The sequence below is a fragment of the Ailuropoda melanoleuca genome, chromosome 16 (assembly GCF_002007445.2).
Source record: "Ailuropoda melanoleuca isolate Jingjing chromosome 16, ASM200744v2, whole genome shotgun sequence".
NCBI lineage: Eukaryota > Metazoa > Chordata > Mammalia > Carnivora > Ursidae > Ailuropoda > Ailuropoda melanoleuca.
This window is the reverse complement of record NC_048233.1, coordinates 65,252,596-65,278,783: the sequence shown is the minus strand read 5'-3', so window position 1 is coordinate 65,278,783 and position 26,188 is coordinate 65,252,596. Positions and strand designations below refer to the sequence as shown.

At 36.5% G+C, this 26,188-nt stretch overlaps 1 protein-coding gene across 1 annotated transcript in view; it reads right to left on the bottom strand.

Moving 5' to 3' along the window:
* Nucleotides 1-3,306: 3,306 nt before the first annotated feature.
* Nucleotides 3,307-26,188, bottom strand: part of PDHX (pyruvate dehydrogenase complex component X) — a 62,357-nt gene continuing 39,475 nt past the window's right edge. The window contains exons 6-11 of the mRNA XM_002920619.4: nucleotides 23,795-23,969; nucleotides 22,075-22,222; nucleotides 14,743-14,801; nucleotides 11,292-11,450; nucleotides 6,950-7,014; nucleotides 3,307-4,340 (exon numbers count right to left, since the gene is read on the bottom strand). Coding sequence (XP_002920665.1) covers nucleotides 4,082-4,340; nucleotides 6,950-7,014; nucleotides 11,292-11,450; nucleotides 14,743-14,801; nucleotides 22,075-22,222; nucleotides 23,795-23,969 — 865 coding nt within the window. The 3' untranslated portion in view covers nucleotides 3,307-4,081. The remainder of the gene's footprint in view (nucleotides 4,341-6,949; nucleotides 7,015-11,291; nucleotides 11,451-14,742; nucleotides 14,802-22,074; nucleotides 22,223-23,794; nucleotides 23,970-26,188) is intronic.

Below are 26,188 nucleotides of genomic sequence, written 5' to 3'. Positions count from 1 at the left end.
TAACAACTTAACATTCATAGAATATTCTATGCTTTATAAAGTGCTATGACTAATATTCCACCTGATCACAACGACGTTCTCTTTAAAAGACTTATTTTAAGGGACGCCTGGGTGGCTCAGTTGGTTAAGTGTCTGCCCTTGGCTCAGGTCATGATCTCAGGGTCCTGGGATTGAGTCCCACATCAGGCTCCCTGCTCTGCTGGGAGCCTGCTTCTTCCTCTGCCTGCTGCTCCCCCTGCCTGTGCTTTCTCTCTCTCTGACAAATAAATAAATAAAATCTTAAAAAAAATTAAATTAAATTAAAAAAGACCGATTTTTGCTGATAAAAATTCTTTAGTAAAAATTTTTCAGAAAAAATAAATTATTTTATGTGTGAATAAAGGCAAATCATGACTAATTCATGATTTTGTGAATACTTTCTCAACTTTTAATAAAAGTCCAGGTTTCCTTTAGTTGTATATGTCACATGTAGTAGAGGGTAAAAGTTAGAGGTTTAAAAGTATCCGCTTTCCTAGGAAGAAAAGGCTGCTTGAACTTGTTGGAAAAATTCAGATGAGTGATAAAATGTGAAAGTAAGCTTTACATACAATCAAGGAAATAAAAGACTGCTACTAACAGAAGCTAATCATCATTTTTCAAAACACATCTCTATGCTTTATAATTTCATTCAATATTACAAGTCTAGACAAACCACACCTTTCCTCCAACACTGCGCCTGTCCCCATCTGCTGAAACCAATGGAAGCACTAGAAAATACAATGTAAAAAAAGTCCACAAAACTATTTAAAATTATTTTATTGGAAGACTGCTGCTTTTTCCATTTATAAAAAGTTTAAATGGAGATATACTATCTGCCGTACATAACTAACCTTTTGGAGACTGGTGATACGGGCCATGGGGGACTGTGTTCTGGCCCGGGAAATTACATCATTCTTGCCATGTCATACACGCCCGCCCCGTATATTCATTATATACCACAGCAAACTGACATGTACAATATTCTTCATTTTCTCCCTTCTTTAAAGTCCCCTGACCTAGTGCAGAATCTAGTCAACTCATGCTCTCATTAATGCAAAAGCTTCCAGATGGTTCCTGCTGCTTGCTGTCCTCACCCTGTTTTGACCTGCTTTTCACATTGTGACCAGACTAACCTTACAGCAATTCTGCACTGTTACTTCCTTCTTCAAAACTCAACAGAAGTTTCCCATTAAACAGGTCATATTTAAATTAATGGTTAATTCTTACCTGCAACATACTTGGTTCTTGTACTTCTTCATGTCACCGGAGACAAAGTCCATCGTGAGGCAGTGTGCAATGAGGACACATTTCCCTTGAACACGAAGATTTAAATGCCATTTTAATTTTTCTCTAACTACAATCCATTAACTCACAGCACCACCTATCTTTCAATTAAAAGGTTAGAAAACTAGCTTTAACACAATGCTCAAAGATCTGGCCTACACAATTTAGTGTGAAATTAAGTCCAAAATGCAAAAAGAAAAAAATAATAACAGTTCCATTTGATACCATATGTAAGGTACTTGTTCCAGTCTGTATAAATCTTTTAAACGGACTGGAATGTTTCAAACAAAGGAGTTGGGCGAGCAGTATACTGATGCCACAAAATAGTGAACAAACTCGACCAGTAAATGTCAACTAGAAATTGTAATTGGAGAAGTAGGGCCATTTGACTTATAAATTCTAATTTTCACTGATATTTATTTTCATGCCCAAGTGTTAACTGAAATGTGTGTCGCCTTTTCCTTAGAAGTCTTCCCGATATTTTACTCATTTTCCGTTTAAATGAGAAAAAAGATGACCAAACATAAAACTTAATTTTTATATTCTCTCAGTATGATAACTATCAGTACTACAAATAAATATCTATTTTATAGATACACAATAAGATATATATATATTTATAAATAAATAAAACTAAATAAATAAAATGGGGGAGGGAGACTGCCCGTGCAGCACACAGTTTGTTTTCTATAGTAACCCAAACCAAGTTTACCATACTTCTTTCTCAAATCAGTGATATGGCAATTTCTTTACATAATCAGTATAAATATTTGAGAAAATGCTTTAGTCAGAATGAAAGAGCATTTGTACCAAAAGCTGAGAGGTCAACCAATGAAAAATCAAAATGTCTTAAATGTACTCGGTGTTTCTCCTATGCAGCTCACAACTCAATAGGGCAGGCTGCTGTGGCGCTCAGCGCCCATCCCACCAGTAGGGAAACAGATGTACTCCCGTCGATGCAAATGGTCCACGGAAAACAGAACTCCAAGCCAAGGCTTATTTATGGCTATCTTGTGCTCTGTTCCTCAGATGTAAAAATTAGGAAAAAATACTGGGATGCCTGAGTGGCTCAGTTGGTTAAGTGTCCGATTCTTGATTTCAGCTCGGGTCATGATCTCAGGGTCGTGAGATAGAGCCCCACATCAGGTTCTGTGCTCAGCTCGGAGTGTAAGATTCTCTCTCCCCGTCTCCCTCTGCCCTTCCCTTCCTGCTCATGCTCTCTAAATAGATAAAATCTTTTTAAAAACTTAGGAATAAACACAATTTCAGTTAAAACTGAAAACAATGTAACTTATAAAAGTTATTTTGAAAATAGCATTTGGTTATAATTTTCAGTGTAACTGTTAATATAACAAAAGTTTTGAAGACTACGTTGGAAAAACAGCTTGTTGAAATTGAGTAGTTGGGTTAAGCACATTCTTAACAACTGATATACTGGGGCTCTAATTGTTTTAGAAGCTCTTTGGTTCGGGCCTAAGTAGTGTGCTGTCATACCATACACCTTGTACCACATGGGTTTTTTTTCTGGTGATTTCCAGCAGCAGACATGAACACAAGCCTTCATGGGACTGGTTAATTAAATTACCACCTAATATTTAATGTGCCAATTATAGCAAAGTTGTTAAAAAAGAGAAATAAACTCTTCTAACTTTTACAATAATTAGTGAAAATGTCATACTATTGATGGAATAAAAAGGAGAGTTCTTGCCTACTTCATAAGCTTTCCCTTTCTCTCTCTTTCAAAGTTTTACATTCCATATCCTCTATTTCCCTAATGTCATATCAAGTTTAAATTCTTTCTTTCCTCCTGTAGAATTCCTTATAAGCTGTTACAAGCAAATCACTAACCTACTTCAATGTTTCGCTAAACTTCTGTGTCCTAACATTTAAAATACAATAGAAATTTTTACATTTTCTCACATTTTATTGCACAATACAAACCTGATTAAAATGCACTAAAAAACCCCCAACATTTTGTGTTTAAAGTAACACTAATTTAAAATGTTTGGTAGGAAATAGCATAATTTATTTTAACATATTCTAAGTTAATATGAAGGTGAACAGTTTATTTCAGAAAATTTAGATATTTTAACTATAGTTCATTACTGAAACACATTTTTTTGGTCTCTCTCTCTTATTTTTGACTTTTTAATTCTTCCTCTTTAGAAGTTCACAGTGTCAGAGAAGTGAAAAATAAGACGGATAGAAACCACTCAAAGACCTATGGCTTTATATACATAAAAAATTCAATAATGTTGTCATAACCCCCAATACAATGTGATCCTTATTTACTTACTATTATCCAGAATAAACTGTACATATTAAAGTGTTCAAGTACATCTAGAGCAGTGCTTATAAAAAGTGAGGTCCCACTGCTTAAATTGATGGGCTTCTCTTTGAAAATTACTTTTAATGTCGACATAATTAGTTCTAACAATTTTTCAATTTTACAATTTATCATACATTCACAAATAGTCTAAAATGCTCAAATGAGCCAAACATTTCATTTACGTTGAGTTTAACTCCACTTTAGAACAGCACCAGAGGTTAAAAATGGATCTAACCAAATGTTCTCTTTTATTAGTGACAGTTTGTTATTTATTTCTACACCATTAAACCCAAACTGAAAATGAAGACAACTCGGGCCAAACTCTTCACCTTGAATAAATAAACAACTCACCCACTTCACGTTCTATACCTAATTGTTTTCCTATAGTGTAGGTTCTGGTAACAGCTATACAATAAACTAAGCCAAAGACCAACTTCTTATCTTGGAGGACTAGGCCAGTCGGATAGGGTTCTCCAGGTTTGCTTTAAAATTCTCAAGAAACCTGGTAGCCAATTCATCGTCCACCACTCGGCTGTCACTGGACATGGTGACGGTTATAAGCTGGTGCGGCTGCAGCCTGGCATTGCCCTCTTCGTCCTGCTCCAGCTTCAGCACGGGTCGGAATCTCCCAACAGCCAGAATGCAGGCCTGAGGAGGGTTGATCACCGCAGTAAATTCGTCGATGCCAAACATGCCCAAGTTGGATATACTAGGGGAAAAACAAAAAGCTCTGAAAGTGGCATGTCCTCAAGGAACCCTTTCCCGGAAGCATATGTTTTTACTCTACCATAAAACTGTGACACAGAACCTTATACCAAATTATTCAATGACCAAAGACAAAGACAAAGATGCCATTTACAATAGCATCAAAAAACAACACACATATCAATAGCATATCTATTATTCATTCAGCATGAACTGGGGGTCCTTGGCAGTGGATTATGACAAGAAAAAGCAATAATAAAATATAAGCAGGACTGGAAAAAAGAAATAAAATAGTCATCATTCCCAGATGAACTGGCTGTGTACACAGAAAATTTAAGACTCTACATATAAACTAGTACGATTCATAAATAAATTTAGCTAAGTCACTAGGTAAAAAGGTCAATATAAAAAATCCATTTTTATATATATAGGTTGCTGTAGCTGGAAATGAAATTTTAGAATACCATTTATAGTAGTAGCAAAAACCAAATATTAAGGAAGACATCTAATGAAACAAATATATGACCTCTGTATAGAAGATTATAAAACAGAACTGAAAGAAACCAAAGAACTGCATAAACAATGGTTTATACCATGTTTATTGCCTGGAAGACTCAATACTGTAAAGACTGAATCCTCAAACTGATCAAAAGATTTAATGCAATCCCATCAAAACTCCAGCAAGGTTTCTTGATTTTGGCTCAGGTCACGATATCAGGGTCGTGGGACCTCAAGCCCTATGTCCGTGCTCAGTGCAGTGTCTGCTTGAGATTCTCTCTCCCCTTCTCCCTCTGCCCCTCCCCCGACTCATGCTTGCTTGCTCCCTCCATAAATAAATAAACAAACAAATCAAATCTTAAGGAAAAAAAAAACCCCACAAAAAACAAAAAAAAAACAAAAAAACTCCAGAAAGGTTTCTATGTATGTGTCTGTATATGGAAAGTGATAAGTTGATTCTGAAATTTATTTGGAAATATAAAGAGCCAGGAAAGACAATCTCGAAGGTGAACAAAATTAGAAGACTTTCCTTACCAGATATCAAAAGTTATAGCTTAGTGGTATCGAGCAAGGGATGGACAAATAGGCCAACTGAAGACAGAACACAGAACAGACCAAACACATACGCCATCCCTTTCTCAGTGCTATGGAGTAAGCTTTTCAATCAGTGATGCTGGGTCAGTGTAATATCCACATGGGAGGAAAAAAAGAATCTTGACCTTTATCTTCACACCACACATAAAATCCAGTTTTAAATGGACTGTGATCTACATATGAAAAGTTATAAAGCTTCTAGAAAATAACACAGAAAAATAACTTCATGATTCTGGGATAGGCAATAATTCCACATATAAAACAAACAGTACCAGCTGTAAAAAAAAAAAATACTAATAAACAGAATTTCATTAAAATTTGGAACTTGTGTTCATTAAAAACACCATGAAGAAAGTTCCAAAGTCAAGGGACAGAGTGGGAAAGGATATCTGAAATAATATGTAACCTATAACGTCTGTGTATCTGGAAATAAGAATCCCCACATATCATTTTAAAAAATGGACACAAGACATCATCAACAGGTACTTTATCTGATACGTTACCAGATCTCAAAAGGCTATAAATGAAAACAGTATTCAATATCATTAGTTTGCATTTCCCTGACCACAAAGAGTACCACTACACACCCCAAGAAATGTTACAATTTAAAGCCTAACATTACTAAGTGCTGGTGAGAATATGAAGCAATGAGAATTCTCATACCCCGTTACTAGAAGTATAAATTTGTATAACCATTTTGGAAAATTGTTTGGCAGTATCCATTAATGCTTTTAATTCAGGGACTGCACTTGCAGGTCTATACAACAAATATATTCACCATAAGACACTAATAATAAGAATGTTCACGGTGCCATCATTTGTAATAGCATCAAACTGTAAACAACGACAAACACCCAACAGTAAAAGGGATACTGGCGCACTTACACAATATGCTATAAAATACTATATCATGCAATGATAAATAAGTAACGTGGTTAATCTCACAAACATTAATATTGTGTAAAAGAAGTCAGACACTAAGGAATATATATTATTTATATAAAGACCAAAGGTAGCAAAACATCCACAGTGATGATTTTCAGAAGAGTGATTACTTGGCAAGGGGGATACTTAGCAAGGGGTAAAGGGAAGCTTCTGGGATGCTGGTAATGGTCTATATCTTGCTTTGGTGGGTTACACAGGTTTCTCCACTTTTGGAAACATTCACGCTGTACTCAGTATATTACACCGTGTATAAGTGACACTTTAATAGAGCTGATGATAACTAAAGGGTCTAAGTGTTAATATTTTCCTCCAAAGTACCTTAAAATAAGAGATCACAAGTAGAAAAGCTGAGATTTATAAATGTATTGTATTTATAAATATATTTTTTTGAAGTTTCAGAACCTGGATGTCATTCTGAGAACACCTGCATGGGTTAAAGAGCTAACCTAATGGGTTCCTACAAGGCCTGACAGGTCACTTCAATTAAAAAAAAGTGTTTCAAAAAATAAATGAAACACAGACTCCTAGGTCTGATACCTGTTTCATGCTACCGATAATTAAGAGTTTAAATTTTACCTAAAAGACCCTCCTTGGTATTCCTCAGGTAGCAGTTTTCCATCTCTTGCTTTCTTTGATAGAGCCTGGGAAAAGAAAAACACAAATACAGCATGATAACCAACACCATGTTACAAGCTGATTTTGTCACTTAAAATAATTGTAGAGATTATGCGCTCATCTCTCATGTGCCTTGATTTGACATTATTTTCTCTAATACAATTAAAAAATGAACAAGTTAGAGCACAGATAGTCTAAAAAACTAAAGATGCAAATCAAAACTCTACAAAAATTACTTCCCTTTAAAAATTCTTCAAGTACTAGAATTCCTGTACACCCTTACTATACAAAATGTTTCAGTGTTTTCTACAGATAAAGTGAAATTTATTTTGCCTGTAGAGTTTTTTCTTATAAGACACAGTATTAGAAGAAGCCATTTCAACCCGGTAGCTTTTAAATAACTGTTCAATGGCAACAATCTCACAACCAACATATTAGTTTTCATCTCTCAGCGTTTGCTTCTTTTTCACATATAACATATATATATGTAACTTCAGACAGTTGTAAAAAAAAAGTAGGATTTTATATTTCACTCTCAATATTATAAGCATCTTTTGTGTTGTTCGTCCTTATAAATGTTTTTTTAATGTCTGCTTAACATTCTAAAGACTACATCTGCCACAGTTCAGTCATATCCCTAGTGTTTTAATTTGGTTGACTGTTTTTTCAATTATTTCATATAAATTTTCAGAAGTGGAATTACAAAGCCCTAGAACATAAACATTTTCTTGATTCTTGATTTATAGCTGAGGCATTTCCTGAATGAGCTAGTCCAATTCGCACTGCCACGAGAAATAGAAGAGTGTAGTAATTTTATATCACAACAGGCAAAACTGATTTCTAAAAACTGACAGATCTAAGACCTAACGGGACGACAGATGACACTGAGAATGACATTAAGTAAATTTTCCTTCATTTGCACTTGCAATTAAGCAACTTATGTTAATTTTTATTTTTTAATGCTTCAAAAACAAAGGAACGGAGGTTGAGTCATTACATATGAAAAATTAATAATGAACTAATTTATGAGTGGAAGAGAAAAACGAAACTATAGTCATTTGGGAAGATGAAATAAATCTGAGGCTTAATTTTCTGTACTATGCAGCTAACATAGGTACAATTACAAATCACCATTGACAACTGTTAAATTTTAAACCAGAGAGGACTTAATTTTTGAAAAATAAAAACATTCTTTAAAAGTCTAAAAATGATCTCAACATATCACTGTGACTTTCTGACAGTTGAGACAACTACATGTTTATACCAGTTGAATGCAGTTATTTATAAAATTACTTGGATCCAAAATGAAAATTTGAAAAGATGAACTTAGACTTGTGTGGTCGCTGAACTATCAGAAATAGAAAGGACAATCTACAAATGTGTTTTTCTGCCTTAAGCAATGTGACTGTTCACATGATACAAACAGGCATGTATCACACGAACTTTGAAAGGCATTTCTTTAAAGGCAGATGATCTCAACAATCCTGCTGAGTTACCAGGCTAAAAACAAATAACACAGACATTCATTTAAAAAAGTGTAGTGCAAGCCCACATTTAAAAAAAAAAAAAAAGGAAGAAGAAAAGAGAAGAAAAGAAAAAATAATCTCTGTAGACCCTAAAGGCAACCGCCGGATATTCCTACCAATGAACTCCAAAAGCTTTGAATAGGAATAATTCTGAGGAGGATCACTGGTTTTGAAAATTCCTAATTCTCACTGGGATTTCCCAGCAATGTAAACTTAAAATCAAAGCACATGTTACCCGAAGCCTCCAGCTGAAAGGCTGCAATACAAGATGACCAGCAAATATTTCTAAAATATGTCACATTCCTCACTAATTCATTTAAAAAATTTACTGAGTAAACAGAGGAAAACTTTGCCTGTTTTTTAAGACTGCTAGAATTAATGCTTAAGAATAACATAGGATCTAAGGCTTGTTACTGTATTACTTTATATTTAGGGAATACAAACCTGAGCTCAGCTGAAGCATGCCTTTAGTACCACACAATGACATCCTTGAGGTTCGTGGGGGTCAAGAAGTAAAAATTTAGTGCAGGTATTCTTAACCTGGGTCCACAGATGGAATTCCAGAGACCCACAAACTCCTTGAAAAATTAATCTCAATAAAATTTTTTGTTGAAAATTTAAAAAATAAATTCACTGAGCATCTATGATCTTCCATGTACTCTTTTAGAATTGGTTATATGGCAAGAACAAGATCCTCAATGTCAGACAAGAGGGAACAGAGAAGGATCCACAAATAAACAAGGTAACCTCAAGGTCTGTTCAACTGCATAAAGACAGTAAAACAGGGTAATGTCAGGAAGCTACTTTAGCTATGGAAGCCACAGAAGGCCTAAGAAAGTGGCACTTGAACTGAAAAATGCCCAGATTTAAATAAATCCTCACTTCTACCGCTTTCTTGAAGTATCATCTTGGGCAAATTTCCTAAAGGCACTAAAGCTCTGTTTCCTCAATTTCGAAATGCGGAAATTAAGGTTTCAACTATAACATGGGGCTAACAGGATTAAATAAAGTGCTTATTAGCCTAATGGCTGGTATATCCTAAGAACAAGGGAGAATGGAGTGTTAATCATAGACAGCAGGGTGGGAGAGAGAAGCAAGGAGAATGGGAAGCACAGAGTAGCCAGAGCACAGTAAACCTTAAGGATTGCTGGGAATTAGAGGAAAGCCTTGAGGACCAACAGAGAGGGCCTGGAACATTCCGAAGGGTTAAGACTGCCTTTCCCATCACTGAAAGGGTGCTTACACTGCCTCCTTAGCAACTGAACCTAGGTTCTTCCAGGATATAAGGAACAGACTATGTATTATCATAGGAAAATTAATAAATTGCTCAAAATCAAAGGAACCTTCCTGAAATCGTTAATTTTAAAAATTTAATATAAGAAATATACACATATTTAAAATAAGAAAAATATGTAAAGATTATATAAGAAAATTCTAACTCTATAGTTAATGTAACCTTATTTGAATTTCACAAGAACACTAAAATACACAAATTCTCTTCGTTGTTGAAAACTTTTGATGAACAAAAGGCACATAACTATCTGAGTAAACCAATCTAATTACTTTGACTTTTCCATCAGTCAAATTCATAGCACCACTCAGTTAAAAAAAAGGTTTTTTTTCTTTTTATCTATTAAATTTTTTTTTTTTAAAGATTTGATTTATTTATTTGACAGAGATAGAGACAGGCATCGAGAGTGGGAACACAAGCAGGGGGAGTGGGAGAGGAAAAAGCAGGCTCCCAGCAGAGGAGCCTGATGTGGGGCTCGATCCCAGAACACCGGGATCACGCCCTGAGCCGAAGGCAGACGCTTAACCGCTGTGCCACCCAGGCGCCCCTATCTATTAAATTTTTATCTATAAAAACACACTGCAAATCTTTTCAAAGAGGAATGAAGACTTAAAAATGTCTATTCCATTAAGGTTACCCTTAATTACAGCTAACTCGAAGATTCCAAGGGTGTGCTTTTAAAAGCAGATTAATTTGTGTTCATGTATTTTGGGCAAGTTTATCTACACGTGTACATACTGTCAGCTCTCCAAAGAAATCTCATCTTCTACTTTTAATTCCTCCTTATAACTTGTTCATCCACTGGACATACAACTGGTTTTTGGTAAATGAAAAAAGAAAAGAATCAGTTATCTAAATGATCTGAAATTTTCAATTCTAACACTGTAAGAGCCATGATACTTCTGTCAAGAAGTACCTTTGGAAATTATAGTGGTTGTCAGAGCTGACCTACTGCCTGTGTTCCTGCCGATTCAATGGAATATTTTGGGGGAAATCGGACTCCTCCACATTGGAGCTATAAAAACTGCTTTTAAAGAAACTCAAGAAAAATTCCATACTTTTGCTTCTGGAATATTAAGTACTTGTAATAGTCTCAATTCTAGAGAGGAAATGAACAAAATCAACTCTGAAGAATAAAATACCGTGAACGGTGAGGTCTCTCCATTACCACCTTCATAGGAATATGGTTTCAGCTTTAACTTTAAAACCATCTAAAATATCATCTTTAGAGCTGAATTCTAGACTTTGGGAAATAAAGCATTCACCTGTAACTTGAATATAGTTGATCCTCATTTATCTGTATGTTTTTTCTGAACTTCTGAATGTTAAATATTCTTAAAGTGGGTCATACCTGGATAAAAACTTGAAAACTTTCATATACGACTGATGATCACTTGGAAATATATCAGTGTGACTAGGTCATGTCAAGACTTTACCAGAAAGTAAATACTAACATTCTGAAAGCACAGTAATTCCTAAGACATACCTTTACAGAGTCAGCGATTTCCTGTACACCCTTAGCAGCAGCATCTTTTATGATTGGCGTGATTAAACCTTTATCTGTTGCCACAGCCACTGAAATGTCAATAAAGGGCAGCTGCTTTGGGCCCTCTCCATCCCAGCTTACATTAACATCTGGCATTTGCTAGGAAACAGAACCAGAAAAAACATGTCACTCTAAAGCTTTAGGCCAAAGTGGTTACAGAAAAATAGCGTTATTATGCATTTTTGATAGTGAGTATAAGCAGACAGAAGCAAATAAACGAAGATTTGGTTTGAAACAATGGTTTGGATCTCTGTGTTAAATGTCTTCTATGTTCAGGAAGAATAAACATGCCATACTTTTTGAAGCAAGCTTGAGGACATGCTGATGTACATGTTTTGATCTCTTTACAATAAATCATGGTTAAAAAAAAGGTCTCCCTTTGTTAAACCTGATTGCTAAAAAGCATTTAACATTTGTTATACTTCCTGCCTCATATGCTGACCGAGATGGCCTTGAGAAGAGGGGAGGGGACGGGGTAACGATTCAACCACATTATTCCGGTGGCAATGTAGGAAGCCCAATTTTCTAGTGCAGCCCTGGGAGATATCATCCGGCCCTTAATAAGTGATCTCCCTCTTTAAGAAAGATTTCCTAGGCTCCATAAACATACAATAACTGTAGGAGCATGCTTGTATTTAACATACATACCACTACACGGAGGATGAAAAGAGCAGAAGAAATCAGTAAACGCCTGGAGGCAGTATGTACTGAGACTGTGGCCAAATATCATAGAGAAAATGATAGTGAAAAACAGAAATCACAAACTAATTTCTCTTCTCAAAAAATTCTTTGCTTTGATAGCAGCCTACCTAATTATACTTCTGACCACTCCCTGGAGATGCATTCGCCGTGGTACTCAGGCTTCTCATTGTCCTGCTACGCTCACTGCCACTGCATAGTTGTTGTTGTTGTTGTTGTTTTTGAGAGAGAGCACGTGCGCGAGTGGGGGGGGGTGCGGGCAGCGAGCAAAGGGAGAAGGAGAGAAAGAGAATCTTAAGCGGACTCCACACCCAACGCAGAGCCCGACATGGGGCTCAATCTCACAACCTGAGATCATGACCGGAGCCAAAATCAAGAGACTGACGCTCAGCCGACTGAGCCACCCAGACGCCCCTCTGTTGCGCTGCTTTCGACTGCTCTTTACACTTCTCCACCTCTCCAGGCTCAGCTCATTCATTCAAAGTAATCAAAGATTGTTTATGTCACAATAATGAACAGTGAAGTCCCAAACCCCCAGAAGATTTTAAATTCTTCATAGAGAACACTAAAGTAAAAGAGGAAAAAAAACCCTCCCAAGTGAGGAATATCTGGCAAATAAATGTAATTACAGAGCTATGTAACAAAAACCTATGGGAGGTAGCCTCAGCTGTAGTCAGAGGAAAATTCATACTCTTAAACCTTCTTATTCATATTCATAACTATAATTACACATTCACATTTCCTAACAAAATATTTTCAACTGAAGTCTAATATAATTCCAATCTATTACAATCTAAAGCTAAGGAAATAACGGAAGGAATACATAAGGCAACAATATAAATGGATTGAGAACACAAATATGCTATAATAAAAGCAAAACAGAGTTTAGAACAATCCAGCATTGAGGATTATAATATTAAAATATTATAAAAAGCAAATTTAAATGACTCTGGGCTAGTAACTTTGGGAATCCAGATGAAATGAGTGATTTTCCTGGGAATATATGTTTCCAAAATTGATTCAAGAAAAAGCTGAAAATTAAACAGCTCAATAATTATGGGGAAAAATGAGAAAGTTGTCAAGGCTCCCTCCTCAAAACAGAACTAGGCTCAGATATTTTTACTGGTGAATTCTATAAAGCTCCAAGAAATAAAAAACCTTTATAATATTGAAATAAGCGCAGAGAAAGGGAAGGGGGGAAGTATTCAAATTCACTTTATAAAGCCGCTGATTTAAAAAAAAGAAAAGCCAGACAAAACTAGCACAAAATGTAAATAACAATTATGGCTCCTGATACAAAATTATGAAATGAAATGTAATGACCACTAGAGATTCACTTAAGAATGATTCATAATTAGAAAATCACTAATATAATTCAAAATATTATTTGGTCAAAAGACAAAAGCCATATGAACACTTAGATGTGAATGGCTAAGAAAATGCATGACTTTAAAATTCTCTATTACTGTACTGAAGTAAAAATAAATTCCTTATAAATATACATTAAATATAGCACCTAACATGCAGTGATCCAGAAAAATAGCCTAGTCATGGAAAGAAAGGACAGAAAATGGTGCAGAGCAAGATGGCAGGAAGCCTAGGTTTCAGACCTAAATCCAACTCTAGAACCCTGCCTCGAATCTGCTCCTCTCCCACTTGCCCCCTGTCAGCACGGGGGAAACTTCACTTCTCCCACTGCTTGGGCCAAAGTCCCAGTCCTTACGCTCACACCCCACATCCACTCCATTGACCAATCTTGTTGGCTCTACCTGTGAAATGTATTCCAAATCTCGCCTTCGCCCCAGCTTCACCACTAGCTGCCACCTTACCCCAAACCACTGTCCTCATCCACAGCCTCCCAGGAGAGCGCACTCCTGCCCCCTGGAATTCCCGCAGGCTGTGTTCCACAAACCACCAGAACAGTCTCTCCTTTTGCTCTTTATTTAAGTAGGATGTCAGTCCTCTCTCAAAACCCTACAAAGGCTTCCTTCTCCTCATAATAAAATCCGTAGTCCTTCCCATGGCCGCCAAGGCTTCACCGGCTTTAGGGCCCTCGCAACTCCTCCCTCTTTCTTCTGTTTAATCTGCTACCTTCTCTCCTCCAGAAACAGTATCCCCAGCGCCATGTCTGAATGGCAGTGTCCCCTTTCCCCAGCCTTCTGTCTGTGGTTCCTTCTGCCCAGGGCACTCTTCCACCTGATAGCTCTGTGGCTCACACCCTCTCTTCCAGGCCTTGGCTCAGTTACCACCATGCCAGAGAGGCCTTCCTTGCCTAACTGTGTGCACCATGACACCCCTCCTTACTCTGCAGTGGGGTCTGCTTTCTCTTCTCCTCAGCACTTTCACTATCTGACAAATATCGGTCTCTCCCAACTAGACTATAAGCTCCAGGAGAGCAGAAAACATGTCGGCTTTTGTTCACTACTGTTTCCCTAAATGCTTATAACCTAAGCACACGACAGGGGATCAGTATTTCCTGAATGAATGGTCTTTATTCTGCTATAATTAGTTGCAAGCCCCACTGATTCTCAGTTTCATCTGTAAAACTGAGGGAGTGAGATTAAATAATATTTTTAGCAATAAAATCATATAATTTTTGTGCCTTAAAAATGACAGTTCTATTTATCATATAAAAAATCCCAAGACATGAGACCACTGTAGGAGCCAAAATGATCTGCGGTCTGCTACTTACTTTAAGGGTAACAGCTGCTGCCTTGATGATAAAATCATTCACTGATACTTTAATGTCATCTGAAAGAAAAACAAGCCTATCAAAATTAGCATTAACATTGGCCATTATTATCAAACTTGTTCATTAACAAATTACAATGAAAAATATTATAGGTTTTTGTTGTTTGCTTAGTCAGTAAGAGTCCCCTGATTGGAAAAACTTGTTAAATGAGGTCCTGCATAAATAATATTAACCATAAATGTAAAAGATTACTTCTGGGCCTTGATTACAATTCTTTTAAACTGCTCAGATACCATACATGAGAACTTAAAGGACACATTAAAACCATAATTAGAAAGAAAAGAACCAACTCCTGTGTCTCTAAAAACACAAATGGTCTCTCTACAGTGATTCATTTTTTCTCTCACCCTTTTCAAATGCCTTTATTCCGCACATGCTTTTTAATACATTGATTATACCAGAACAGTGGTAACATAGTCATTTAAAAAAAAAAAAAGATATCTCTATCTATCTATAGGTCTACCTATATCTAGAGAGAGAAATTTTTTAGTAATGGAGTGTATACCAAAAAAATTTAAGACCACCAAGCTGCTTCTTCATTTAACAAAACAGGATATAGCAAAGGCCAAAGATGAAGCAATGTTGGCACAGGTCCTAGTGCAATGAACAAAATGAGGCTTTTCTGTCTAGTTTTATGGTGATTCCATGTGAATCAATTTCCCTTCAGCATACATAATGATTTCAAGATAAAGCTAAGGTCCCCCCTCTTCCCACAGAGCTGATCATAATGAAAGCATTTGATTTACACTTTTGCTTTTCCCGGTGGGTAGGAAAGTGTTGAAAAATGTAAACTACACTTGATTCTCTATTGCAAAAGCTTCTAGAAAAAGAATTTAAGATCAAGATCTAGTCAATGGTATGTGGCAAGATACACAGATCCTGTTACTATAGTATCATGGAATTTTACGTTAACAATAGCTCATTCCAAAGGCATGCTGGGGATTTCAGAAAGACATTAGATAAATTACCATAAATCCAAATACTGCCAAACTGTCATGGTAACCACCACCTGCTCATCCAATTCATAGCTCTTTTAATTCAGACTTCCAGATATAAATATTTTTGTTTGCTTGTTTAAAACCCCTTTAGGAGTAGAAATATAAGTAGATTTTCAGTGCTTTCAGAATTTTAATGATAACCACATACAAAAGACATGGTCTGCTTAAATTCCAATATGTGGACATATTTTGTTGTTGTTTTTTTTAAGATTTTATTTATTTATTTGACAGAGATAGAGACAGCCAGCAAGAGAGGGAACACAAGTGGGAGTGGGAGAGGAAGAAGCAGGCTCATAGTGGAGGAGCCTGATGTGGGGCTCGATCCCATAACGCCGGGATCACGCCCTGAGCCGAAGGCAGACGCTTAACCGCTGTGCCACCCAGGCGCCTCGTGTGGACATATTTTGTGAACCCATTATGCTTACCTTTCATGGCTCCCTCAACCTCCTTTGCACTTTGTCTAGTATCTATAGGTATCCACAGTGAAGACTTCCCACACCACCCACCAGCTGATGATTCCCTATCTACTGCCGGTGTCCACAGGGTTCACCTAAATTCTCTGCCCTCATTGTATCCAACATTTTGTACTCTGGAGCTGATCACTTTCTTCAATGTGAAACACTTTTTCTTACTGGCTTCTATGTCACTGTACTTTCCTGTGTTTTCTTCGACTCTTTACCACTCACTCATTTTCCATCCCTTCCTCTTAATGGTGGCATCTTCCCAGGCAAGAACTTTCTGTTCCATGGTTTTGATACCACTCATATGGTGACGATTCCTTCAAATGCTACCTCTTATCCTGATGCATCAGGAGCTCCAATTTCTCACATGACATTTCTAACAGGTATTGAAAATCAAAAAAGTACAAAGGAGATTTTTTTTCAAGATCTTTTATTTTTAACTCTTTATTATGAAAATTTTCAAATATATAGTAAGGAGACTGTTGGTGACATTGAGAAGAACGGGAAATAGTTTGTGAGGGAATATTAAATATTCACTTGTATATCATTACAAAACAGTATAAACATGCTTACAGAATGTTATATAACTATATAAGAAAGAGGCTTGGTGATAAATAACGTGGGCTCTTTGGAGACCCCCTAGAAACTTCCTAGTTGCAAGGGCATACCAAACTTGGACCACGAAAAGATACTAAACTAATCCATCTCTCCACTGAAATAGTACTGTTTCCTGCCTTGTGAAAGGAAGAAACTAGGAAAATTACTCCCCTAATGATCTCTATATCATGACTAAGCAAGTACACCTAAAACCAAAAAGGGGAGCTTCCAGGATTAACTTTTTGAATATTGTTAATTTTCTCTGAAGTAAGGTTTTCATTTATTTCCTTGAACTTTTAAAAGCTGTCAGGTTGTCTTCATATGAATTCTTCAAAGTCTGTATTTAAACTGAAATATCAGTCCTGTTGTCACTTAACATGTAGAAAGCCACAAGAGAAGGTTTTTCCCCACTCTAATAGGGTGGGGGGAAAAGCAGGAGATATTACAAAATCGTAACTTCTCTTGAGTCTATTAGGGAGTCGAGGTTATAAGGCAAACAAGCGAACTGAATGTCAAGGGTGATGATTCCCCTCTGAAGAAGGACAAACACATGAAATAATTAACCACTGTCTGAGTACGGGCAAGTATGGGACAAAGTACAGGACAATGCGCATGAACAGATGGCGATATCAGCAGAGAGATGGAAACTCTAAAAAACATTCAAATGGACAGTTGGGGGAAAAAAACATGCAATCAAAGATAAATAATTTTTTGTTAAGCTTCACAGACTAAACATAGCCAAGAACAGAGTCAGTGACATTGAAGCTAGATCAACAAAAATTATCCAAACAGAAACACAAAGAGAATAAAAGGATGAATAAAAAAAGAATAGGGGATCTAAGAGCCTTGGACAATTCAAACAGTTGAACATTTATAATCAGAGTTCCAAAAAGAAAACACATGGAGCAGAAGATAAAGTGAAAACTAATGGCTAGGAGTTTTCCAAAATTAATGAAAGACAACCACAAATCCAAAAAGCTGAGAGAAACTCAAACACGATAAACACAGTTTGTTTATTTCTGAGAGAGAGAGAGAGAACACACATGCAAGCAAGTGTGCAAGCAAGTGTGCAAGCGAGTGTGCAAGCGAGTGCACAAGCTGGGGGGGAGGGCAGAGGGAGAGAGAGAATCCCAGGCAGGCTCCATGCTCAGCACAGAGCTGGACATGGGGCTTGATCTCATGACACTGAGATCATGACCTGAGCCGAAATCAAGAGTCAGACGCTCAACCTACTGAGCCACCCAGGTGCCCCTCATTTTTAAAATTCTTTAAAACACAGTTGATTTGCTAAAGCGAAAAAACATCAAACATGTATATTGGGGTTTACACCATAGGCAGGAATAAAAACATGACAATAAAAGCACAAGGGATAGAAGGGGGAAAATGTAATATATTGTTGTAAAGTTCTTACATTATACATGAAGAGATGTGACAACAATTTGAAGGTAGACTGTGATGAGTTAAAGAATTATATTGTAAACCTTAAGGAAACCACAACAAAAGAGACAGAGAGAAAGGTAAAATAGAAATAAAATGGAATCAAAAATTAAAAAGTAACCAATCCAAAAAAAGGAAAGAAAACAGGGGAAAAAAAGGAAGAGATGGGACAAATAAAAATAAATGACAAAATGGTACAAAGGAAAATAGTACAAAGCAAAAAGAAAGGACAAAATTATTAAATATGAATGGTCTAAATAATTAAAAGAAGGTATAGGATTAGACAAAAAACAAAGAAAAATCACATGCTGTCTGCAAGAAGTCAGTTTAAATACAAAGACACAGATAAGTTAGGAGTAAAAAGATATAAAAACATTAATCAAAGAAAGTTGGAGTAACTGTATCACTATCAGATAAGGAGGGCTTTGGGGTAAGAAAGATTACACCAGGAGTGGACATGGACATCCCATGACAGATCTATTCACCAGGAACACATCAAAACCCTAAATGTGTTATGTGCCTAATAACAGATCTTCAAAATGATGTAAAAACTGACAGAAATCAAAGTGGAAATACATGAATCCGTAATTGTAACTGCGGGTTTCAACATTCTTCTTCCAAGATTGACAGAACACACAGGAAGTCAGTAAGGATATAGAAGACATGAACACTACTACCAGCCAACTTCACCTGACATTTAAAGAACACTCCTCAAAAGTAGAACACACATTCTTTTCAGGGGCACCTGGGTTGCTCAGATGGTTATGCATTGACCCAATTTCATCTCAGGTCGTGATCTCAGGGTCATGAGTTCGAGCCCCATGTTGGGCTTTGCACTCTGCACAGAGTCTGCTTGAGATTATTTTCCTCTCTTCCTCCCTACCCTTCTGCCCCTCCTCCTGCTTGTGGGCTCTCTCTCTCAAAATAAATAAATTCTTAAAAAAAAAAAAAATAGAGGGGTGCCTGGGTGGTTCAGTTGGTTAAGAAACTGCCTTCAGCTCAGGTAATGGGGGCTGGGCCCCGCATAGGGCTCCCTGCTCAGCAGGGAGCCTGCTTCTCCCTCTCTTTCTGCCCCTCCCTTGACTCATGTTCTCTCCTTCTTACTCTGCTCTCTCTCTCAAATAAATAAATAAGTAATCTTAAAAAAAAAAGCACACACATTCTTTTCAAATACACATGAAACATTCATCGTGATAGACCATATTACAACTATAAAATCTCAAAAAATTTAAAAAGATTTCAATCATACAAAGAATGCTCTCGAAGCACAATGAAGTTGAGCAAGAAATCATAAAAGAAAGGCTGAAAAGTTCCCAAATATCTGGAAACTATACTTATACCTCTAAATAATTCATGGATCAAAAGAGATATCACAAGGAAAAATAGAAAACATCTTGAATTGGATGTAAAGAAAAATAAAACACATCAAATTTTGTGGAATTCATCTAAAGCACTGCCAAAAGGGACCTTAAAAGCCTTATATGGCTCATGTTAGGAATAAGGTTTATTATATTATATTGGTCTCAGCTTTCACCTTAAGAAACCAGAAAACAGAAGAGATTAAATTAAACGAAAAGCAAACAGAAAAAAGGAATAAAGGTTAAAAGCAGTAATCAATGAAAAGAAAACTACAGAAACAATGGAGAAAGTTAATGAAATCAAATGTAGATTATCTGAAGAGATCAGTAACACTGATAAATCTCCAGCCAGATTGATCAAGAAAGTAAGAAGACACAAATTACTAATATTGAAAAGGAGGACATCACTTCAGATTATATAGATGTTAGAAGTACAATAAGGTAACACTATGAACAGCTTTATGCCAATAATGTAGACCCCCTTATTCATGGTTCTGCTTTCCACAGTTTCCATCACCCGTGGTCAACAGCAGCCCAGAAGCAAATGATCCTCTTGACTTACTATTAGATGGCCAAGAGCAGCCTAACGCTATGTCACAATGCCTACGTCACTTACCTCATGTCATCTCATCATGTAGGCATGTTATCTCACAACATCATAAGAACGGTGAGTACAGGACAATATTTAGAGACAGAGAGACCACAGTCACTTAACTTTTATTACAGCATATTGTTATAACTGTTCTATTTTACTACTGTTGTTAATCTCTCCACTATGTCTAATTTTTAGACTAAAGTTTATCATAAGTATTTATGCACAGGAGAAAACACTGTATATACAGGGTTTTCTACCATCAGGGGTTGCAGGCACTCACTGGGGGTCCTGGAATACATTCCTGTGGATGAGGGGGGACTACTGTAAATTTCATTACTTAGATAACATAAACAAATTGAAAGACAAAACAAAAACTTGAAAGACAAAACTACTAAAGCTCATTCAAGAAGAAACAGGTTAAGTTACACTTATTTTTAAAAATTGAATTCATAAATATGGAAGTGGAAAAAACAAACTCCACAACTAAAATCTAGTCTCAGTGACTTAGCTTTTGGTAATAATTAAAGATTAATATAGAAAAATTAAAAATTTAAAAATCATAGAACTAGATAGCTTCAATGGTGAATGCTATCAAACAATTAAAAAGGAAATAAACCAATTCTACCCAAACTCTTCCAGAAATTAAAGGAGAAAGAAACATTTCCCAACTCATTCTGTGATATCTGGTAATAAACCCAGAAAAAAATATCTTCAAGAAAAGAAAACTACAGGGTTTTCTCATGTGCACAGGTATAAGGATTCTTAGCAAAATTTTATTTAATTTATTTTTTTAAAAGATTTTTGTCTATTTGACAGAAAGAGAGAGACAGCATAAGCAGGGGGAGCGGGAGGGGGAGAAGCAGGCTCCCCACTGAGCAGGGAGCCCAATGCAGGGCTCGATCCCAGGACCCTGGGATCATGACTTGAGCTGAAGATAGACGCTAAACCGACTGGGCCACCCAGGTGCCCCAATTCTTAGCAAAATTTTAGAAAATGGGATCAAAACATAGATGAGAAAATCAATGATTAATGAGTTTTTTATGCGTAATACAAGGTTAATTCAACATCTGGAAATCAACCAAAATAACAGAGTGAAAAAGGAAAGATTATCTCAAAAGATGCACAAAAGCATGTGATAAAATTCACATCCATTTATGTTTAAAACTCTCAGCAAATTAGGAATATGAATTTCCTCAACCTCAAATAAGGAATCTACAAAAAACATACAACTGATACTAAAGACTGAATGTTTTTCCTAAGATCAAGACCAAGGCAAAAAGTCTGCTTTTACCATTCACCACTGACACTCATTTTAGTACCAGAGGTCTTAGCCAGTACAATAAAGCAAGAAAATGAAATAAAAGCCACACAGATCGGAAAGAAGGAAAACATCAGTTCGTGCTAAAAATTCGTATGTCTCCCAGCAACCTTAGTTTTAACTGATTCCTGGGAGGTACATTGCAAATTTCATAACCTGAAAGTTCACTCTGAAGAAGAAATAAAAAATTAAAACTTGTATAAAGCAGAGGGATATCTAAGATATATGTAAAATCTAAAACATTCTTCAATCAGTTTGGGATTTTATACTTTCTAAAACGTTAGTAAGGACTGCTTTGTTCAGATATCATACCAAAAAGCATGATTTACTCAGTACTATGAAACCAGTTTGTTTCTTATAGGAAAAGTGAGCCAATTCTTTTCTCTAGCACGAAAATACACCCAGATGATGAAACTGAAATAAAAAGCTATACAATGTACCTTTACAAGTAAAGGAATTCACAACAGTTAGCACGTGTATTGTATTAGGTAAATTTAACTTTACTAACCTCTGACCAGACTTTGTCTAGCTTTTAGAACAGCTCCAAGGTCACAGTCAGCTGTAGCATATGCATGCGGGACAGTACTCTTGGATTCCGTTAACCTCTTGGCAATCACTCTTCGGATATTGCTAGCAGGGATTTCAGTGAATGTGCCCTGCAAAGACATTGCAATCTGTCCATTAAACCATAAATATGGAAGCGGAAAAAACAAACTCCACAACTAAAATCTATCGCAGTGACTTAGCTTTTGGTAATTATTAAAGATTAATATAGGAAAAGTGCTAGTAAAAATTCTTAGTGTAAGGAGGGATATAAGAAATCCAGAGATTTAACTTTACAGTACACGACTGTAGAAGACAGTAAAATTCACGTTTTTGTTATTAACGAGTCGTCTTATGTTACTATGTTTAAGATGATCAAAAAGAAATCTACCAAGTTATGAATAATTCTCCCATGAGTGTGTGTGTGAAACAGAGACAGACACACACACATACCACCTGTAAGGAGCTTCTGTTACAAATATCACTTCTTAATAAAACTCAAAACATACAATAATTCAACAATCTAACAACAGACAATTCTTACTTATAAATGGCATGCAGTAGAAAAAGATAATTCAATATATTGGATAATCTACCAAACTATTTCTATTTTGGTTTATAATTTAAAAAGAAATCACGTATCAGATTTCCTAAAAATTCACATTATAAAGTATAGGTGAGATAATAAAATCTTCCTGTAACTTACTGCAGCTTTTCCACTCTGTTCCTTGAACCTTTAACAAAAGTAGGATGGACCTTAAACTACATGTAATTCCTTCCTTGTCCTTCGTTCCATTCTGGGACTAGATGACAATCACTTCAGAATAATAACTAAGCAGCTGAAAATACACCTGATTTCTTAGGAAACTAAACATTTTGTGTTGGCAGAGTACTTGTTCAAATAGAATAAGTGCTCTCTATATACCATAAAAATTTCAAAGTCAGGTTTATCTTCTTAATCTGAATAACCTACTTCTTTAAAAATATAGGATTTGAATACACATAAATGTTTTGTAGGGCAGTCATGAATCATGAATTTACACTAAAAATTTTTGTTTCCCATGAAATTTATACTGGTTGCAGCTATTTTAAAATATACTGGAATATATCTCTCCACGAGAAAGCGCAGGCTAGGTTTGTGTGTTTAATTTCTAAGTGCCCATTCAGTTTTACATGAACCTGATTATCCTGCATTTCTTCTGATTGGAAGCAAGTGACATGAAAGATACTAAGATAAGGAGGTAAAAAGAGGCAAAAATGGAATATTTTGACATTAAAAAAGGGCTGTTACACTTCCCGTTTCTGAGAAAGAATGTCTGGCAGTGCAGTCTCTCCAGTTCTTCACAGTGAGACTATCCATTCCCGCAGTCAAAATCAAACAGCCACTGAAGACGGCCAGTGGCAGCTACCAGTTAACAGTACCCACCCGAGAAAAGCTACATGCAAAGCCCCATAATTTCAGAGCATACACGTATGGCACTGAAGCTGGCAGTGAGCACCACACAAACAAATTGGGCTTGCGCTACGAGTCTGCAAAACAAAGCATTTGGAGTATTTTTTTCTTTATCACTTTCACCTACTACTAAAATGGATTGGTAGAATCACTTGTAAAAGAGACAGTAATGGTCCTTGTTTTCTTTCTCACTGAAAAATGAAAAAAACCAAATCTACTCAATCGGTATTACCGGTACATTAGGTTGTCCAGGAGTTGACAGCGGTGGGATCATCGGCCGTGGATATGGTGGCGTGGGTATGGCCTGAGCGGGCAGAGGCACTGTGGGAGTGGTTGGAGGGGCTGGGGTGGGTCTGGATTCGGTAATCTTGCCTGTATCTTTCAACTGGACCAGTTTGAGAGCATCCCTGAAGATAAGAGATAGAGAACCAAGATTAGCAACGAGGAACAGAACGTTTAGGAAGTGGAGATGAGGTGTGGAGGGAAGGTACTGAACTAGAGAGATGTCAAGGCTAAAATAATACAAAATGAATGTGTGAGTTAAGCAAGCAAATCTTATCTGGTCTGCTGATTCACATTATTCACCCACTACAGTATTTGGACATTTTCAAAAATTAAACAACAATTCAAATTTATCAAAGTATTGCATGTAGGTATCTTTAAAACGGAAATTAGTTTTTTTTTGGGGGGGGTATCATCTGGTAGATGAACAATTCATAAATTAAACCATACTCTCATTCTTTATACTTGTCAAATAATTGTCACATGGCATTCAGAAAATGTCAAGTTTATCACAACTTTTATTAGGATATTTACTAAACTATTGGATTTTCTAGTGCAAATTACCTTGCTTATGGACAGGAAATCACACCATTTTGTATTGCTCAATATGTTGTCAGCACCATCTAATGAAATAAACCTGACCCACAGCATCATTCAGAATGAAAGATAACTAGTAATAGACTTAACTTACATTAAAGGTATCTTTGGTTTTTAAAAGGATTTAATTAGATTACTACATATATCAAGCTTTTGATCTACGCTAAGTTATAGTTGGTATGAAGTAATACATTCTCTTAAACAAAATGGCTTTTTCAAAAATTATATCTGACAATTCAAAAGAACCCTTTCCAAAAACAAAATTTTACATTTTAAAAAATGTTTCTAATCTAAAAAAATCTTTTAAAAAGTTTTACATAATCTAAAAACAACACCATGGTGACACAAATTTAAAGGCAAATTACATTCCTTAAACTTCTCAGTTAATAATTTATTATTATTTATCAAAAGAATTATGAGGGGGGAAAACCCAGCATCTGCTGGGCATATTTGAAATGACAATCATCCTCCCCTAAACAAAACCTTTTCTTAGTATCTTATGGCAACATGGTAGGCAGAATTCTGATTTGGGTGGCTCCAATATTCTTGTATATATAGAATTATTACCTGGTGTACACATGCCACATACTCCTTTTTAAGTATGGGTGGCCCTGAGTAAGATGGATGGACTCCCATGATTAAGTTATATTACAAGACAAAGGTGAAGGATTTTGTAGACATAATTAAGGTCCCGAATCAGCTGACATTAAGTTTATCAAAAAACAAAAGTAAAATTACCCTGGCGGGATCAGACATATCAGACAAGTCCTTTAAAAGGAACCAGGAATTTCTGGAAGAAGAGATTTTAATGGAGTGAGAGTCTCCTGTTGGCACTGGAGAAGTGAGCAGGCATTTGTGAGCGGCCTGTGGAGATGAGCATGGGACACAGACCTGAAGGAGGCCTGTAGGAGTCAGAACTTGTCCTTGGCTAAGAGCCAGCCAGGGGCCAGAGTCTGATAGACAGAGTTCTGATAGACAGAACTGAATTCTGCCAACAACCATGTGAGCCTGGAAGAGGACTCCAACCTACAGAGGAGACCCTAGCCCTAGCCAAAACCTTCATCTCAACCTTGTGACCGGAAGCTGAGAATCCAGCCATGCTGGGCCCTGACTTCTGACCTACAGAACTGTTAGATAATAAACAGGTGCTGCTTTAAGCTGCTAAGTTTGTAGTAATTTGTTATGCAGTAACAGAAAACTGACCCAGGCAGGCATGTTCCAGCCTGGGGCACATTATTAGAGGAATCCCCCCATGTGTACTGATACCGCTTTTAGGAAGGAGAATCCATGCTTTATATCTGGTGCAAAAAGGGGTGCATGGAGTTAACACTGAGTACGACTAACTTACTTGTTTCAAACTTAAAGAGCTGACATTTAACAAGAGAGGTCAGACTGAGAACTCTTAAATGTTTACCATCTTAGGTCCCTAATAAGCACTGAAAGTGGGAGTAAAAGTGAGAAAATGAGCCGCTTAGCCTGTATCGTGCTTATGTTCATTACGTAATCTTACAGCAGCCCTGTGAGGGAGGTATTATTACTCCCCATCCATCAATGAGTAAGTAGGCCCAGAGAGGTCAAATTCCAAGTCTAAGTCAGCATTTCTCAAGCACCGACTCTGTTCCAGGTGCTGAGGACACAGGGCTCAACAAGACACTTTGTTCCATAGGAGAGTCTATATGAATCAGGCAAACAAATGACAGACAGTGATGTGCTATGAAGAAAATAAAGCAGAATAACGACATGAGTG